Source organism: Chlorocebus sabaeus, chromosome 8, assembly GCF_047675955.1.
Source record: "Chlorocebus sabaeus isolate Y175 chromosome 8, mChlSab1.0.hap1, whole genome shotgun sequence".
Taxonomy (NCBI): Eukaryota; Metazoa; Chordata; class Mammalia; order Primates; family Cercopithecidae; genus Chlorocebus; species Chlorocebus sabaeus.
Window position 1 is genome coordinate 135,677,408 of NC_132911.1, and position 17,831 is coordinate 135,695,238.

Here is a 17,831-nt window from a genome sequence, read left to right on the forward strand (position 1 = left end):
CAAGAAAAGAGGATTGCTTTTGGCCAAGAGTTCTAGACCAACCTAGACAACATAGACCCTGCCTCTACAGAAAAATGAAAAGTTAGTCAGGTATGGTGTTACATACCTGTAGTCCTAGCTACTTGGAGGCTGAGGCAGGAGGATTGTTTGAGCCGAGGAGGCTGAGGCTGCAATGAGCTATGATCTCACCACTGTACTCCAGCCTGGGCGACAGAGTAAGACCTGTCTCTAAAAAGGAAAAAATATATATATATAGTTTGTGATTGTGTTCTTTGCAGGCCTGTCTGTACCATATTTGAGGTCTGCGACAAGAATACAAATGGAGGTCTGCAAATCATAGTTTAAATCAGGGGTTTTCAGTCTTTACACTGTTGATGTCTGGGACTGGTTTAGGGGTTTCAGGGGCTGTCCTATGCATGGTAGGACATTTAACAGCATCCTTGGCCTCTACCAACTGGAAGGCAGGAGTAACTTTCCTGCCCCAAGCTTGTGACAACCAACAGTGTCTCTAGACATTGCCAAATGTCCTCTGGGGGACAAAATTGTTCCTGGTTGAGAACCACTAGTTTAAATATTTAAATGTTATAGACCATACTATGCCCGCAGCCTGACCTGCTTTCCCATGCAGGGTCCCCAGACTGCTCCACAGACATTGCCTTCTCAGTGCAGAGGTCCAAGTAGCTTGTAGGCTTGATCCAGTCAGGAGCAGTCTGTTGGGGTACAGCAGAGTCTTGCCGGACCCTGACCTGGGATTGACTGTCAGTTTCCTTCAGGAAGCCAGGGTGAGCAGGTTCCCTCCTTTGGTACTGTAGTTTTCCATCTCAGGATTTCTAGATAGTTCTAAGCACCTCCCAAAACTATACTAGCTGAGTAGCTGGACAGATGGAAGGTGGAAGGAAGCCCAGCTTTCTGGGGAACTCAGTCTGCTTAGACTCCAACTTTAGGTGTCATAGAATGGGAAACTTGAAGCAAAAACAGCTGCAGCCATCTTTCTCTGGTGTTTTGAGATGGAGTCTCACTCTAGACCAAGCTGGAGTGCAGTGGTGCAATCTCAGCTCCCTGCAACCTCTGCCTTCTGGGCTCAAGCTATCCTCCTGCCTCAGCCACCTGAATAGCTGGGACTACAGGTGTGTGCCACCACGCCTGGCTAATTGTTTTGTATTTGAGTAGAGATGGGGTTTCGCCATGTTGCCCAGCATGGTCTTGAACTCCTGAGCTCAGGCAGTCTGCACGCCTGGGCCTCCCAAAGTGCTGGGATTACAGGCGTGAGCCACCGCGCCCAGACATTCTCTGGTTTTCTAGGGCAGTGATTTTCAGTTATCACTACCGCATGCACTGTCCCACCCACACACACTCCTGTAAAAGGAGAGACAGTCGTCTGTGTTTTGCAGGACAGAGGCCCTTTTTTCATGGGTCAAATAAGATACTGAGTTTTAGGATGAAACCACATTTTACTCATTACATGGCTCGACTCTGGTGTGGAATGATCCAGTTATCATTTGCAGTGTGTCTGTTGTGGTGGGATGGATTGCAGTGAATGAATCTTCATCGTATAGTGAGAGTAGAGAGGTTTTTATTGGTACCATTGAAGGAAAGGGGTCCCAAAGAGTCTCAGAAATAAAGAGGAGGGCACAGAAAACCCCAATATGGCCCCCAACTGCTTCAGAGAAGAAAGAGTGGACCGGAAGATAGGACATGAGTCGTTTGTCTAGGTTAAGGAGTCCTCAGTTTTTTTGCTAAATGAACCCTTTTGAGAATCTGATGAAAGCCATGATTATTCTTCCCCAGAAAAATGCAGATTCTTGCCCAAAGTTTTGCATATAATTTGAAGAAATTCAAAGGCATACTAAGATGGAAAAATGAAGTGAATCACCACGGTGGCAGTTCTCTGAGAAAAGGACCCTAACTGAGGTTGTGGAAGAATATCATTTGCCAAATATATGATGCCAATATAAGTATGTCTTTTTTCTACTTTTTTGTCTGTTTTCCCCCTAACCTTTTAACATTATCTTGTTTTTTCTTACCTTCTCTGTTAACCTACTGAAATCTTTAAAGTATTATATAATATATAGATGGATATTCAGTAAGGCTTTTCTGAAATTGATATCTATGAAGAGAATTAGTTTAAGAACTGCAGGATCACCAGAGAAGGAACTTTAAGAGACGGAAAAATGAAATTGAATAGAATTTGAACTTAAAAGGCCGTTTTATCCAATCATTAAGGGGAAAGTGAAACCAAAGTAATTTTGAGGCCAAGGGAAAAGTTCCCTTTTGCCCTCTGAAGGTTCACTGAAAAATCAACTGACAGAAGGCAGATTAATTGGAGAAAAGGCATACAAATTTATGTAATGTATGTACGCACGGGAGCCTTCAGAGTGAAGACCCAAAGATACAGGGGAAAATGCCCATTTTTATGCTTAGGTTCAACAAAGTATGGACATTGTATAGAAATATTGGCCAAAATACGAATGATCTAATGTTAACAGACTGAGTGGGGAAACTCAGCAAGGCCCATCTAGATTTTTCTTGCATTCTCTGAGCATGCATTCCTTTCTTCTGAGTATGGAGCAGGACCCTGTCTGGCTTGGGGTCTTGTGACCCACAGTCAAACAAGATAGGTCAGGTAATTTCTTTATGGTCAGTTTTTACACAGAAAGACCAAGGGAAAGTTAGAGTAATATTTTTCAGTTTTATGACTGGGTTTGGGGAAAAAGGATTCTGGTTTTTGTAACCCACCTTGGGAAAGAGTGAGTCTGGTTTCTGTAGCTAGCCTTGGGAGAAAATGGAACTGAGAGACAGGAAGGCAGGAGAAGATCAGAGAAAACCTTGGTTTTGAGGCCTTCAGTTTGGAGTATGTTTTCTGACGCCCAGCAATAGGTTAACTGTCTCATTCAGCTAGGTAATGGTGTGGTACTAGCACCCAGCTCATCTGAATCCTGGATGGGTGTGCTCACAGCTACGTGCTTCCTACAACCTGCATGGCACATGGAAGGGGTGGGAGATAAGCATGATAGAAACCATGGCTGACAGTATGAAGAAGGATTCAAAATTAATATCAAATAGGAAAAAAAGTATTATTTACAGCATTTGTACAAATCTGAAAGCAAAATACTACGAATACGACGAAGTGGTTAGAATGTATTTTTGGTCTCTTAGATTACCAAAAGACTTAACAATAACATGCAGAGGCAGTGAAGTACAGTAGAAAAGGCAGAAGTTTAAATTGGTACAGCAGTTTTGGAAAGCAATATAGCAATATATTATCAAATACGCAAATAATTCTTAAACCATTGACACAGTAATTTCACTTAGGGGATCTATCCTTTTTCTTCTCTATAATTTGTGTTTTCCTTCTACAGTTAGCATTCTACAAGCAGAGAAGAAGATTCTTAAGATGTTTTTACAGCTTAACATAATTTTTTCAACATTTTTATAATTCAACATTTTATAAAACTTTTTATAGTTTTTTTTCAAAACCTTGAAATGACATGTTAAAATGCTGCATTGAACTGGTTTTTCTTTAGCCTGTAGAAAAGAACTTTGAGTTACCGGTCTAGTAGTTTTGACCATAGTGGGTTAGGAAAACAGTGCATTAGCTGTCTGATTGCTATCATGTGAAAATCTGTGAACGACTTTGAGCAGTCACTGGCAGATTATATTGTTCAGGAATAGGAATGGGGCTTTTTTCTTATCACTTGTATTTTTTTTTTTTTTAAAGGAAGAGGAAATAATTTCTGCCTTATTAAGTGGTGGTTTAAATCATGAAAACCTGAAAGGTTGAGATGAGTCATGATGTGGGGTTCAGTTTATTGGGAACTGACAGGTTTTTATTTTTCTGGTTTTTTTTGTTTTGTTTTTTTTAATGATCTTGTGTTGTAGAGTTGAATTGAATACAGTTCTAGGGAAGTATGATCACGAAATGAATGTTGGCAATTCCTCCTATCATTAATATGTCAGACTTGTCAAAATTCTCTCATCATGTGTATTTGCCAGGTTTATTCAGCTCTTGAAAAGAGGCAGCTCTCAAGTATATTCTAAAGCAGACAGGAACTAGTATTTTCCTTCTTTCCACGTAGAGTATCGTCTTCTCCCTTTTGCATATGTATTTCTTGCTCTTTGACTTTAGGTGGTATTAGATAGTGTGATTCTAATTTTTATGGAGGAAGGAAACACTAGTCAGTTTTTTTTTGTTTTTTTTTTTTTTAATTTTACTTCTGAATCAAGAGTTTTCTGTATTCTTAAATTAGGCATTAAGCCGTTTGCTTTGTGGTCTTTAAGAGGAATTCTGTCCTCCTAAATGCTACTTTTGTTTTTATTCTTAGTTGGTGAGTTATTCAACTGTACCTTTTTATTGTTATTACCTGAACTCCAGGGTATTTCTGCTGCAGTAGTTTTCTGGATAATGCTAAGTGCTCTTCACATCCCCGCTATTTAATTGGTGTTTTTGAACAGCTGTCTTGGCAATTAACTACCAAGTTCCCTTGCTGTGGTTACAGTTAACTTTAAATGAATTTCACTCCTGATGAGCCGAGTGAAATGTAAGGTGTCCAAGATTGGCATTGTCAATTCCTGGAATCTCGTAAACTTTGCAGAAGGTACTGTGCCAGGCTAAAGGAATGGCCCATTTATGACATCTGACTTAGATTGTTTTATTAACTTAATTAAAAATAATTTTATTAGCTTTTTAACCCACTAAATGGAGAAGATTATATCTCCTACGGATATTTAGATGCAATAGAATTTGCGTAACTATGCTTTAGAGGTGGAAATGCTTTATGAACATGTTGTTGGAATCAGCGGGTTATCGGTTCTTGCATTATCATCCCACCATCTGCTGCAGCTGGCTCTGGAAGGGCATCTACAGCGGGGAGGACACTCTGGGCAAATGTATATAACACCTAAGATTCTGGCTCTAAGTCCCTATGGCTTCTCCTGTTTTCTTAGCTGGGCTGGAGTATGTGGATTTCAGAGGTCCAATTACTTTTCATTTCACAACTCAAATTGGAAGCAGACTTAAGTGACTTGTCATGACCCCTTTTCCCTTAGTTCCATCTTGCTTCTTTGTTTGGTCTTCCAATAATGGGGGTATCTGCCTCAGGACAGTTCTATCTCTAGTACCTATACAGAAGCTCCTTCCCCTGGCACAGCATCCTCATTGTTGGTTCCTGAGGATTCCATGTTGCTCTTGACCCACATTGATGCATACAGTCAGTGAGGGTGGCCCAAGGGAAGCTTGAACTGCCTTTAGAGCCAGATTTTCAAGATTTCTTCCACAAATCATAATAAGGGCTGTTGTATGGGAAGGATCCCGACAGGACTGTGCAGGTGGCCCTCTCTATCTGACCAGCTTCAGCTGGAGCAGCTCTATTTTTTTTTTTAACTTTTATTTTAGGTTCATGGGCACATTTACAGGTTAGTTAATAGGTAAACTCATGTCACAGGGGATTGTTGTAATATTATTATATTGTGGTAATATTATTGCACCCAGGTACTAAGCCTAGCACCCAGTAGTTATTTTTTCTGCTCCTCTCCCTTTTCCCACTCGCCACCCTCAAGTAGGCCCCCAGTGTCCATTGTTCCCTTCTTTGTGTCCATGAGTTCTCATCATTTGGCTCCCACTTATAAATAAGAACGTGGTGTTTGGTTTTCTGTTCCTGTGTTAGTTTGCTAATGATAATAGCCTCCAGCTCCATCTGCTCCCACAAAAGACATGATCTTCTTCTTTATTGTGGCTGCATAGTATTCCATGGTATATATACACCATATTTTCTTTACCCAGTCTGTCATTGATAGGTATTTAGGTTGATTCCATGTCTGTGCTGTTGTGAATAGTTAAGCAGCTTTATTTTTATCTCTTTTATTTGTGACATTCTGCATTTGGTTTCAGTAGGGAAATAATGTTGGCTACTTTTAAAAAGTTTGAGGTTTATAGTATTAGACATTAGAATATGCCCTCTGACAAGAATTGAAGCTGTTTTATAATCAGTAGCTCGGGAACCTAGAGGCAAAAATAAAAGCTATTTAGCTGATAGTGCCTCACCTGTTTTGCTGTCATGCTCTCCGAGATTGGAGATTTTATAGTCTCTTCTTGCAGTCATTTCAGTCATAGGTACTGTCAATATGTTCCTAGATTCACAAATGTTCTTTCAGTTTTTCTTGTTTTCCTATTGGATTTCTCTTAGCAAATATTTTTGGGCCTACATTTGTAAGGCAATGCTGGCTGGAGAATATAGAAGTGAATGAAGCCGTCCCTAGCTTCAACAAGTTTACCTTATTTATAGAAGGGTATAAATTGCTGTAACACAGAGAATGGGAAGCGCGATTAGAATGGTGCCATTGGGGGCCCAGGGGAGAGACTGCACCTCTGATTGGAAGAAGAGAGCAAGGGGAAGATGAGTGGAGGACAGCTTTCTAACCCTGAGTACCTTCTACAGATAACAGTGGTTAAAGGAGAAATGCTGGTTTGGGGAAAATGTTTGAGATGAGTTATGCAGGTGGAAATAACCATTAAACAGTGTGAGACAGTAGTGCTAGGGAAGGTGAAGAATTTAAGGCTGTGTATGTGTGCACACATGTGCGTGGTAATTTTTTCTTTTATTCACATGTTTATTGAATACTGTGTGTCATTTATTATGCTGGACACTGAGGATACAGTGGTATCCTCATACAGGACATATGGACACCAACAAGGACGTCATCCCTGCCCTCATGGAGCTTGGTCTGATGGGGAAGAAAGGTGTGCAGCACGTAGTTACACTGATGAGACAGAGAGCTTTAGAGGGCCTATGGTTTCTTTCCTTTACTGCTGTGTTTGTAGTTTTGGTATAGTGTCTGGACCATGGCACACATTCAATGTATGTTTATAGAGTGAATCAAAGAAATGTAATAGATGTTACTAAAAGAAGAAACACAGGTTGCTATGTAAACATGTAAGTGAGGCTGGAGGGAGAGCAGTTAGAGGTTATTAAAATACAGTAGTCTAATTGGTGGGGTTTGGACTTGGATAGTGGTTGTAGGAAGGACTGCAGTGAACAAATGTGAACACTTTTGAGGAAATACAGTTGATAGGATTAATTGGATCAAAGGATTGAGGGAGAAAGGGGAGTAAGGATTTACTCAGGTTTCTGGCTTTATCATATGGGTGAATGGTTCTGGTTTGCTACAGGGACTTTTTGGAGGCGGAGCAGTTTGGGGAAATTGAGATGGAAGATGAGTCCATTTTAGGATATGATGAGTATAGTGCCTTAAAGACATTCAGGTTATGTTTGTAGGAATAATAGTGCATAATTACAAAAGGATAGGTTGTATAGAGGCTAAAGACCTGAGGGCAAACTCTTAAGGAACATGCTTATTTCAAGATGGAGTGAGGCACAGAAACCGAAGAGGGAGCAGGTGGGTCATTTCTTAAACAAATACCATTGCAACAAATGTTTGCAGGATGAGAGTTATGCAAGACTCAAATGACTCACACTTATTTTTAGTAGCATTTGAATATTCCAATGTAGCAAGAAACAGAAACACTGGACAGTCTCTTACAGTTTGATCTGCTACGATGACAATAAAGGTAATTTATGAAACAATTTTTTTTAAGCTTTAGGATTTAAGAACAATTGTTGTGTCTCATCCATGGCAGTTCTGTCCTATACGTCTGGCCTTAACTATCTTTTCACAGCTTCCTAGCTGGGGGAGGTGATTGTCAAATTATAATTGGGCGAGAGGATGTAAACTGTAAATTGTGCAGTTTGCAAGTAGAAATTAGGGTGGCTCCACATATGTAAGCTAAAATAAATAATATAGAACTAAACTGTTAGTAATTTATCAACCCCTTGCCATCTTGAGAATCATAATAATGTATATTTGTGAAACAGCTGAATGATTTGCAGGCAGCAGATGTAATGCTTATGCAGAGTTGCTAGGAAACTGCTTTATTCACACAAGGAACTGAGGGACATTAGAGACTTGAGCTGTCACCTGAGAGTATCACTCAGCTCTTGGAGTTTTCAGTAAGATTTCTTTCCCCTTATACAGCGAATACTGTTCTCCTTTCCTCCTCATCCATTGATTTCTGGGTATCTACTTGGTCTGACACAGTAAACAGGTTCTATTCTCTCTTTTCAGCAACATAGAGATATTGTTCAGCCTGTCCTGATAGAGTACAGCAACCTGCTGATTAAGGGATGAACAATTTTAAAAGTATTTTGTACAGTGGTTCAGAGAAGATTAGAGAGGATTGAGTATAATAGTGTGGTTTGGATGCTTTGCTTTTGCCAAAATTGGCAGTTGTTTCAACCATTCTTAATTTTTTCATCTAAAATTGCACAGTAATTCAACCTGCTAAACACTTTTAAGTATTTGCATAGAGGTGAGATGATTTTCTATTGATTCTTTTAATTTGTAAGAGTAAATTAAGTTTATTTTTATAGTTTCAGTAATAAAATGAATTCTACAAATATATACAGATTTCCAGGTTCTTTGTGTATAATGCTACAGAAAAACTGGTTGGTTTGGGTTTTTTCCAGTGCATCAGTAGTAGTAACCCTTATGTTTGAACTTGAGGTAATTTTGTCAGTTGGTAATACATTGAATTCTTAGGGTAGCATCAGATTTTGATTTATGAGCCATTTAAGAATATTGATTAGAAAAGATTTGATTTTCTTCTTAGAGGCATGTGATTAACATAAAAATACCTTGTTTATGTTGTGACCACACTGTGTGTTTGTGATAAATTAAAAGAATAGGAGCCTGGTGCAGTGGCTCACTCCTGTAATCCCAGCACTTTGGGAGGCAAAGGTGGGCAGATCACAAGGTCAAGAAGTTGAGACAAGCCTGACCAACATGGTGAAACCCGGTCTCTACTAAAAATGCAAAAATTAACTGGGTGTGGTGGCGCGTGCCTGTAATTCCAGCTACTCAGGAGGCTGAAGCAGGAGAATCACATGAACCCGGAAGGTGGAGGTTGCAGTGAGCTGAGATCACACCACTGCACTACAGCCTGGGTGATAGAGTGAGACTCTGTCTCAAAAAAAAAAAAAAAAGAATAGGTTAAAATTTAAAGAAGTCTTAGGCTTTTGACTTTGTGTTATTATAATTTAATGTATAGAGTGAGTATAAAATGTTTAGAGTTTCTTGGTTTTAGTTGGAAGATTGGAGAGAATATATCAGGCATTGAACTTTGAGTGTTTACATTAGTAGAATAATTTTTTAATTGAATATTTTACTTAACTAGTCCTGCTCAGCAAATCCTGTGTTATGTGTTGCTATCTTCAAATGTTGGATAGAGAAATCACTTAAAATATGTATTTTATTTAGATACGTAATTAGACTGCTACTTATCTTTTCAGTTACTGTTTAATCAGAAAATGTAATCATCTCAGTTCAAATGAAAATCTCTAACATATGGCATAGATGCTGTGGGTGTTATGGAATCTATAAGAAGAATCAATGCTGTTGGTATATTAAATGTATTTCCTCTAAAAATAATTTTGGAAGTTACAAACACTCCTACAGATTTAACACTTTTGTTGCTCTGTGACTAATGAGGAAATAATTTTTTTAAAAAAATTTATGTAGTTAGGGTTTTAAAGCTGTTTTAAATTTTGCCTGAGATAACTCATATCCCATTTGTGAATTATTTAGAGGATTTTTAATTAAAGTAATTCAAACCAACTTGGTTAGCTAAGAAAGATCCTAGTCATGGCCTGTGATAGATTCTTTATGCTCATAATGGTAGCAAACTAATATTTTTTGATTTAGGGGTTTTTCTAAACAGTGGTGTCTTACTTTGTTTAAGCAGACACTGTCCTTTGTCAGTGATTCTTTTTTCTAAAAGCTTAGCTAAAAATCCGCAGAGAGCCCCAAATCTATCTTTTTTTCCCTCCATATTCAGCTTTTCATTTTGGACAACAGGCTAGTAGAATTTTAAACTGTGACCTTAGTATTACTAATGCATATTAAGGTCACAGCAAGTATACAGAAGGAAATGAATGATTTTTTTAAAAAGCTTTATTGACATATAATTCGCATATCATAAAATTTACCTGTTTAGCTGGGCGTGGTGGCTCACGCCTGTAATCCCAGTACTTTGGGAGGTCAAGGCAGGCAGATCACGAGGTCAGGAAATAGAGACCATCCTGGCTAAACGGTGAAACCCCGTCTCTACTAAAAATACAAAAAATTAGCTGGACGTGGTGGCGGGCGCCTATAGTCCCAGCTACTTGGGAGGCTGAGGCAGGAGAATGGCCTGAACCCGGGAGGCGGAGCTTGCAGTGAGCGGAGATCGCCCTCCAGCCTGGGCGACAGAGCAAGACTCCGTCTCAAAAAAAAAAAAATTACCTGTTTTAAGGATATGGAGATACTTGATTTTTACGTTAAACAAAATCCCTGGGAAATCACCTGGACGGTTACTTTTAACAAATGTGAATTTTCAGATGCTCCACCTTTTCTTCTCCCTAGATTTTGGTTCATTAGGACTCACACTTTTGTAAGTATTAGGAGACTTGTGAAAACGAAAGTCTCTGAAATCCCTGTTCTTTTTAACCTTTTAATTGTAAGGAAGATACATTTATTTCTGGATTATATATATATATATATATGATATTTAAGTTTAAAAACCTGAAAGCTTCCGGTATCAGATTACTATAGTGAGAAGCATTTTAATCTGTGCAGGAAAGTGTAAATGGACTTTTCTGCATGCTGAAGTTACAGTACAACAGAGGATTGTCACCGTAGTTTTACAAAATAAAAATGGGCCTTGGCTTCAAAACTGGATTTTGCTTGGGGATGGATTTACTGCTAGAATTTTGTAAAAGATTATGTAAAAATATTTCCATTATTTTCCTTGTCAGTTTTGTGATACTTGTACCGGAGTGCTTTGTTATTGTAAGCTGAAACTTCAGCGCACAGTGCACTGTGGGTGGAAAAGCTTTAAGACATTCTAGACCCTAAACAGCCATGGCCATTTGGCTGTTGAGTTTGTAAACTAAAAACGTTCTCTCCCCTTTTTCCTAAGATGTGCCTGTAGCAAGGACAGCAGAGTCCTCCCTGTAGCTCTTGCTCGTGGTCTTGGTATGCGGGGAGTTTACCAGGAACTTCTTATGTGGACCCTCTAACAGCATAAAAGCTTCTTTTTTCTTTCTCACATGTTCTTGTATTCTTAGGGACATTTTTTAGCTCAGAGTAACCTATGATAGGGAAAGAAGATAACTTCTAGAAGTGGGAAGTTTTGTAATATGACAGATTCTCAAGCAGGGTGTCACTTCCTCATTCTCTACCATCTGATTTAAGTTTTGTACCTCTGGAGAGCAGTGGCAGTAATTGTATAATTTTTTGGCAGCTGCACAATGTTTTGACTACGTTGCTTTAGTCTCCAAAGTAGACAGTTCAGATTTTTTTTGAAAAGAACTTTCTCAGAAAGGCAGTATAGTGTATAAAGTGTTGAGAGTACAGGCTTAGAGGCCCTTTAAGAGGTCTGTGCTCCATGCTTCTCATTGTATGGTCTTGGGGATATTATTGTCTTTCTGATTCTCTATTCGTAAAGTCTAAATATCAATACCTACCTCATAAGGTCATTCTGAGGATTAAATAAGACCAAACCTAGAATTTAGTGGAGGCTCAAATATTTGCTAAATACATTTTGAAAGAATCAGACTGGTAGATGAGGGATAGATAGGAGCAGGGAATTCCTGGAGTAGATTGGATCTTGTTGCCATTTGGTTAAGTCTTCTGGTTTCCCACTGTATTTGCACAATATCCATGAAGCCAGATTTTGTGCCTTTGAAAAACACTTGGATTAGAATTTGGTGTATAAGTTTGCTGAACTGCTGTAATAAAGTGCAACTAACTGGATGATTTATACAACAGATATTTATTATCTCACTGTTCTGGAGGGTAGACCTCTGAAATCAAGGTGTTGGCAGGGTGGATTCTTTGTGAGGGCTGTGAAGGAAGGATCTGTTCCAGGCATCTCCCTGACTTTTAGATAGCCATCTACCTGGAGTTCTGACTCTAGGTGTGTCTGTCTCTAAATTTCTCCTTTTTATAAGAATACTTGTACTGGATTAGGACCTACCCCAATGGCCTTATCCTAACTTGATTGCTACTACAAAGACCCCCCCCCCACCCCGTAGATATGGTCACTTTCTGAGGCACTGGAAATTATGACTTTAACATATGAATTTTGAAGGGACACAATGTAATCCATAACAGATATATATCAGACGTGAAAATGAAACAGACCTTTACTTCCAACATTTTCATTTTTTAAATTGTGCTTATTTATTAAACTTTGATGTAAATTAATGGTATAATCTTTTTTCTTTTACTGAGACCAGACATTCATTTACCTAAACTTAAGTGAAGTATATGTAGCACTTGAAAAAAATTGGTATAATTGAACAAAAATTCCTTATTTCCTTGTCTTAGTTACTTTGTATGTTACTATTGAGATGAGGGAGGAATGTTTGAGTTTGAGTGATTGAAGTATCAAGGAAGGAGTTGAATTCTCTGGAGGCTGACTTAAAGTCATTTTGGCATTTAAACTGGTTTCAGGAATGGTACATATATACTAAATATAGAATTTACTGGTGTACATGTTGTGTGAAATCTTACGTGTATTAGTTTTCTAGGGCTGCCATAACAAGGTAGCACAAACTGAGTGGCTTAAGATAACAGAATATTTTTCTCTCACAGTTCTGGAGTCCAGAAATCCAAAATCAAGATTCGGGCAGGATCACACTTCTGAAGGCTCTGGGGAAGAGTACTTTTTTGCCTTTTCCAGCTTCTGGTATTTACTGTAGTCCTTGGAATTCATTGGCTTGTGCAAAATAATTCCAGTCTCTTCCGCTGTCTTCATGCAGCCTTCTGGTGTGTATCCATATCTTTCTTTTTCTTATATAAGGATACCAGTCACTAGATTTAGGGCTTACCCTAATCTAGTATGACCTCGTCTTGATTATATCTGCAAAGACCCCATATCCAAATAAAGTCACAATGGCAGGTATAAGTTGAATATTCCTAACCTGAAAATCTAAAATGCCCCCAAATTTGAAACTTTTCAGCTTTTTGAGCTCTCAAAAGAAATGCACTTTGGAGCAATTTGAATGTCAGATTTTTTGATTAGGGTTGCTCAACTAGTATGTATTTTGCAAGTACCCTTAAATAAAAAAATAAATAAAAATTCTGAAACACTTCCTGTCTCAAGCATTTTTAATAAGGTAAATTCAGCCTTTACTGGGGTTAGGACTTAAGCATATTTTTGGAGGAACATAATTCAACCCACAACACTTGTCCATTGCTTCTTAAAATCACATGTACTCTTAATTTCTCTCTTAAATTCTCCAGTTGTTCTGACTAGTAAATGGACAGCCTTGTTCCCACACATTAATGTACTTGAGTGTAACAACTGAGAACTCTCCTACTTTCCTGTATGTTAACCTGTTGCCTTGGTTTTCCAGGTACATAATCATGCTTCATGTTTTCACTCTTTGTCCTTCTGTTCCAACAGTTTGTTGGAAATTCTTAGGTTGTTTTTGGTTTCTTGTTTTCTTTACCAACTCAGTATCATAAGTTGTATTTAAAATTATTGAACTTCCTATTTTATGACTTATAATAGATTGTATCTCCAGGAACTTTTTTGTAATTGGAATGCATATTGACTTACTACTGAATACTTATTACTAATACCACTTTCTGTTGAGACAACAATATTCTCCACAGAATGAATGGTATGAGCAAATGCATTGGAATGAAAATGTTTGAGACTTGATTTGAAAGCGTATTCACAGCTTTTGCTGTGAAAAATGTTATGCTTTATTGGGAAGTAAGGCTGAAAAGGTAGAGATTTTGCATAGGTTCACCTCCAAGACCGGCCTGTCAATGAAACATAAATAAATTGGGGAGATCGTTATTTTGACAAAGTATTACATGACTTTACTGTTTAAAATATGTTGGTGTGTGTATATAAAGCGAAAATAAGCTATTGATCATGTATACTTTTTAAAATAAGTGATTGGAGTTTTCGTGGGTATGCACTGAAGGAACTATCTTTTAAATTGTCTAATTGTGGATATTAATTACCTTTTCCATTCTCAATATTTGTGTGACATATAATAAAATGTTTTGTTCTCATTTTTTTCTAATGTGTTCATTTTGCTCTATAAACTTCATGGCCTTTTAAAAGGCATCTGGGAAAATGTCAGGGTTGTTTCTTTTTCTTTTTTTTTTTTTTTTTTGACAAATTGGAAATGCCACATTCAGATGCTTCTTAGGAAGAATAAAACGTTGTTATTCTGAGTCTAGGTTTGAACTTTAAACATTCATCTTGTTTTAGTATAAAGTGTTTTATTTACCAAGAACTTCAGGAGGCTTTCTTGTCACCTGAATGGCAAGTTAATTCGGAAGGAACATATCAACATATTAAAATGAGAAAAGTTGGGAGCCAGCATTAGCTGAGTCCCAATCTCCTGCTTAACCTCATTTGCCAGTGCGCACTGAGAAGAACTGCTTCTTGCCAAAACATCTCTCTCTTCAGCTTTCAGTAGGAAGCAGTGTCCTTTGGTTTACAAAGAAGTGGTAACAGAACTAAGTGAAGATGAATGAAGCAATTTGAAATTGGCATTAGTAGATTTAGTTTCCTCTTTTTTTAAGCAATTAAAATTTAAAAACCCGCAGCACTGTGATTGGCATTTTTGACATTTAGCTTGTGCTAAACTAAGTATCAGGGACTTAATGTAATTGCTGTATCTTGCTAAGACCTGCTGTACAGATACTTCTTAGGTCATAAAATGAATGCTTATTAGATTGTTTCTCATGAACACTAAGGACCAGTGTAGAGATCATTTATTACCAAAGTATGATTATTAGCATTTTATGCCAAAGGAATTATTTCTGCATACCCCCTTCAGTATTTTTATATACTCAGAAATGACATTAATAAATATCTAGTTAAACAGATGAAGGCAATTTCAATAGAAATCTGAAAAGCTGGTTTTATGTTATAAAGTGTACTCTTTATGGTGTATTAAGTATAGTAAATCCTTTTAGGTAAAGTTGTCTTAAAAGAGATTTTTAATAGAAAGATCTCCTTACTGTACTTTGTCCTTGACTCTGCATTTTTCTTCATAGTTATTGATATAATTATCTTTAATTTTTTCACAAAGTAATTTTTTATCCTTTGACACGTGAAAAGACTAATCACATAATTACAGTGTTTTCATCATGCTACTCCCCTACTCTAACATTTTGAGTTGTTTACAGTGGCTGCAAAGTCCAAGCTTAACATCCATGTATGTACAAGGTTGTCTAAAGTTTTGAGGAGAGAGAAGTATATGTTATCATATATGCTTGTACAGCTACTGCTAATTTATCTTTCTGTTTCTTCTTCTCTAGGCTCCAGAGCTAAATCTGCAGTTCAGCTGGACTAGTCATTTTATTACAGCAGAACATCCTGTTTCCTTCAGCCTTTCTAGAATACTCTGTTCCCTCTGTTCGTTTTCTTCCTTTCTTCAAAGGCTAACTCAAAGCTCAGGTTTCTTGAAAGGAGAAACTTGTCCTAATCAGTCCAACTCAGAAAAGTCTTTTCATCTTCTGGTCTCTTAAGAAATAATCTGTTCTACTCATTTCGTGTTCATGCTTGGCTGAGCTCATCTTTTACATCCTGTAAGAAGCTTTTCTAGACTTCGATTTTTCTCATTTGTCTTATATCTTATTTATATTGTTTATAGGTGGATCCTTCTACTCTTTCAAGCATGTACGTTCTTGTTAAATAATATTTTGCGTTACGATTTTTTTCTTTATCTTCCACAGTACCTTATATACTACTTTCAACAAAAATTAGTTAATGTTTGTTTGCATTTGAGTTGGAATGTCATGTGCTTGAGAGAATAAACCTTAGAGAGATTCCTTAGTCTAACCTTTGGTTTGAGTCTCAGGAATATATTTACATCCAGGTTCTGTCCTTTGAGGATATCACAGACTAGTCCCTTTTTCACATGATGAACTTTAAATATCTGAGTAATACCGGTACTTTAACATTTACTATGTGATATGTCCTGTGCTAAGCATTTTGTAACTAAAATAATGAAGATTTTTGTTATGCATTATAAATTGTACTTAGTAGCCTTCAAATACACCACAATCTGTGCAGTTAGTCAAATTCAACAGCAGTTCATTTTTGCAGAATCTATGAAGTGGGGCAAAGCGTCCTTCAATTATCAGTAAATTTAGCTCTTGCAGGCAGGTAATGCATTGCACTCCGTTTCCAATCAATAATATGTGCTGAAGAGCATCCAGAGAACTATATAAAAATGATTATGAAGAAATATCTTGATTTGATTTGAGGACATTAAATATGAAAACACAGAAGTATAAAAATGATACAAATATATTGGCTTCTGCAAAAATCTGAATGAGGAAGTTCTTAATAAGTAATATGTTTCCTGTGGCAGAGGGAAGTAATTTTTTTTTTAATAAGGTCTTCTCTCCCTGAAGACCTGATTATAATTTTTAAAAGATAAGTCTTTATGCTATATTAAGTATAGTGAGTGCTTTTAGGTAAAATTGCCTTAAATTGAGTTTTAGTAGAAAGATTGCCTTCCTGTACTTTGTCCTTGATCCTGTGTTTTCCTTCACAGTTGTTAAAATAATTATCCTTGTCCCAAATTTTGCTAAGGCCTAAAACAGAACAGTAGTATATACAGTAATGAATATGCCAGGCTAATGTTGGTATTCATTGTGGCTAGATTATTTTATTTTAATTTTATTTTATTTTATATATATATATTTTGAGTTTTAAAATAAATGCAGCAAGGTCAGTAATCACACTGTGAAGGCTAAAACCAGATCAGTCAATGAATAAAATAGTTAAAATCTATTATAGGGTTATAGTTGATTATTAGCTTTCTTGTGTTGTAAGACTAGAAAAAAATGTATACTATTAGCTTCATGTTATAAAAATTATAAACAATATACTTCAAATATTAATGTGAGTTGCTGTCTCAAAGGCTAATTCATTGATCAAGAAATGCAGTATATTAGTCACAGAGTTTCAGAATGTATTATGGTGACTTTAAAAAACCATTTGTATTATCTGTGATTTCAAATTTCTTTGTAAATGTCTATGATGTACTGTATAGTTAAAATTAACAGACTGAAGTATTTTTTGGGGGGGGGGTGTAAAAGTAGCACATTTTAAACACAAGAACCACATCAAAAATGATGAAATTGAAGAAATAAAAAAAAAATTTTGTATCTTATTATTTTGTGTAGTCAAAGCTTTATTGTGGCACAGTGATGCAAAATGACCTAGAATGGCGTATGTGTGGTGCCAGATACTAAAAATTACATTTTAAGATATATGTCTACTGACTGCCAAAATTTATTTATAGCTCAAGAAACACACCTGTAAGTTGGTTTTTTTAAAAAAATGTTGGAGGGTTTTTTTTTTTTTGAGATAGGATCTTGCTCTGTTGCTCAGGTTGGAGTGCAGTGGCATGATCATAGCTCACTGCATCCTCAATCCCCTGGGTTCAGGTGCATCCTTCCTTAGCCTCCTGAGTAACTGAGCCTATGAGTGTGTGCCACCATGTCCAGCTAGTTTTTGTGATAATCAGTTTAAACTTTCTATGTATTTTAAGTGTGGGAGTCAAATGGTGTTTTCACTTTTTATTATAGCATTTTGACTATAACTAATTGCAACTTATAAAATGATTAATATTTTAGTCTAATATATTAGAGAGGACTTCACATTTCCAAGGTTGCAATTTGCTTTCACAGAGGGGAAAGATGTACATGGTAACTATGGACTTTCTTATCAGTCATTTCTGGATTCCTTCTCA

At 37.1% G+C, this 17,831-nt stretch overlaps 1 protein-coding gene across 7 annotated transcripts in view; it reads left to right on the top strand.

The window, feature by feature from the left end:
* Window positions 1–17,831, top strand: part of EFR3A (EFR3 homolog A) — a 102,929-nt gene that overhangs the window by 5,192 nt on the left and 79,906 nt on the right. For 2 of the 7 annotated variants that reach the window (XM_038000119.2, XM_038000118.2), the window contains exon 1: window positions 7,498–7,564. The exons of 3 other annotated variants lie outside the window; for them this stretch is intronic. Coding sequence is in view for 1 of the 4 variants with exons in the window: in XM_008001553.3 (XP_007999744.1) it covers window positions 12,849–12,861 (13 nt within the window). In the remaining 3 variants the exon portion in view is untranslated. Of the gene's footprint in view, window positions 1–1,936; window positions 1,956–7,497; window positions 7,565–12,708; window positions 12,862–17,831 lie in introns of those variants that run through there. 2 more of the 7 variants (XM_073018361.1, XM_008001553.3) reach the window with 2 other exon arrangements.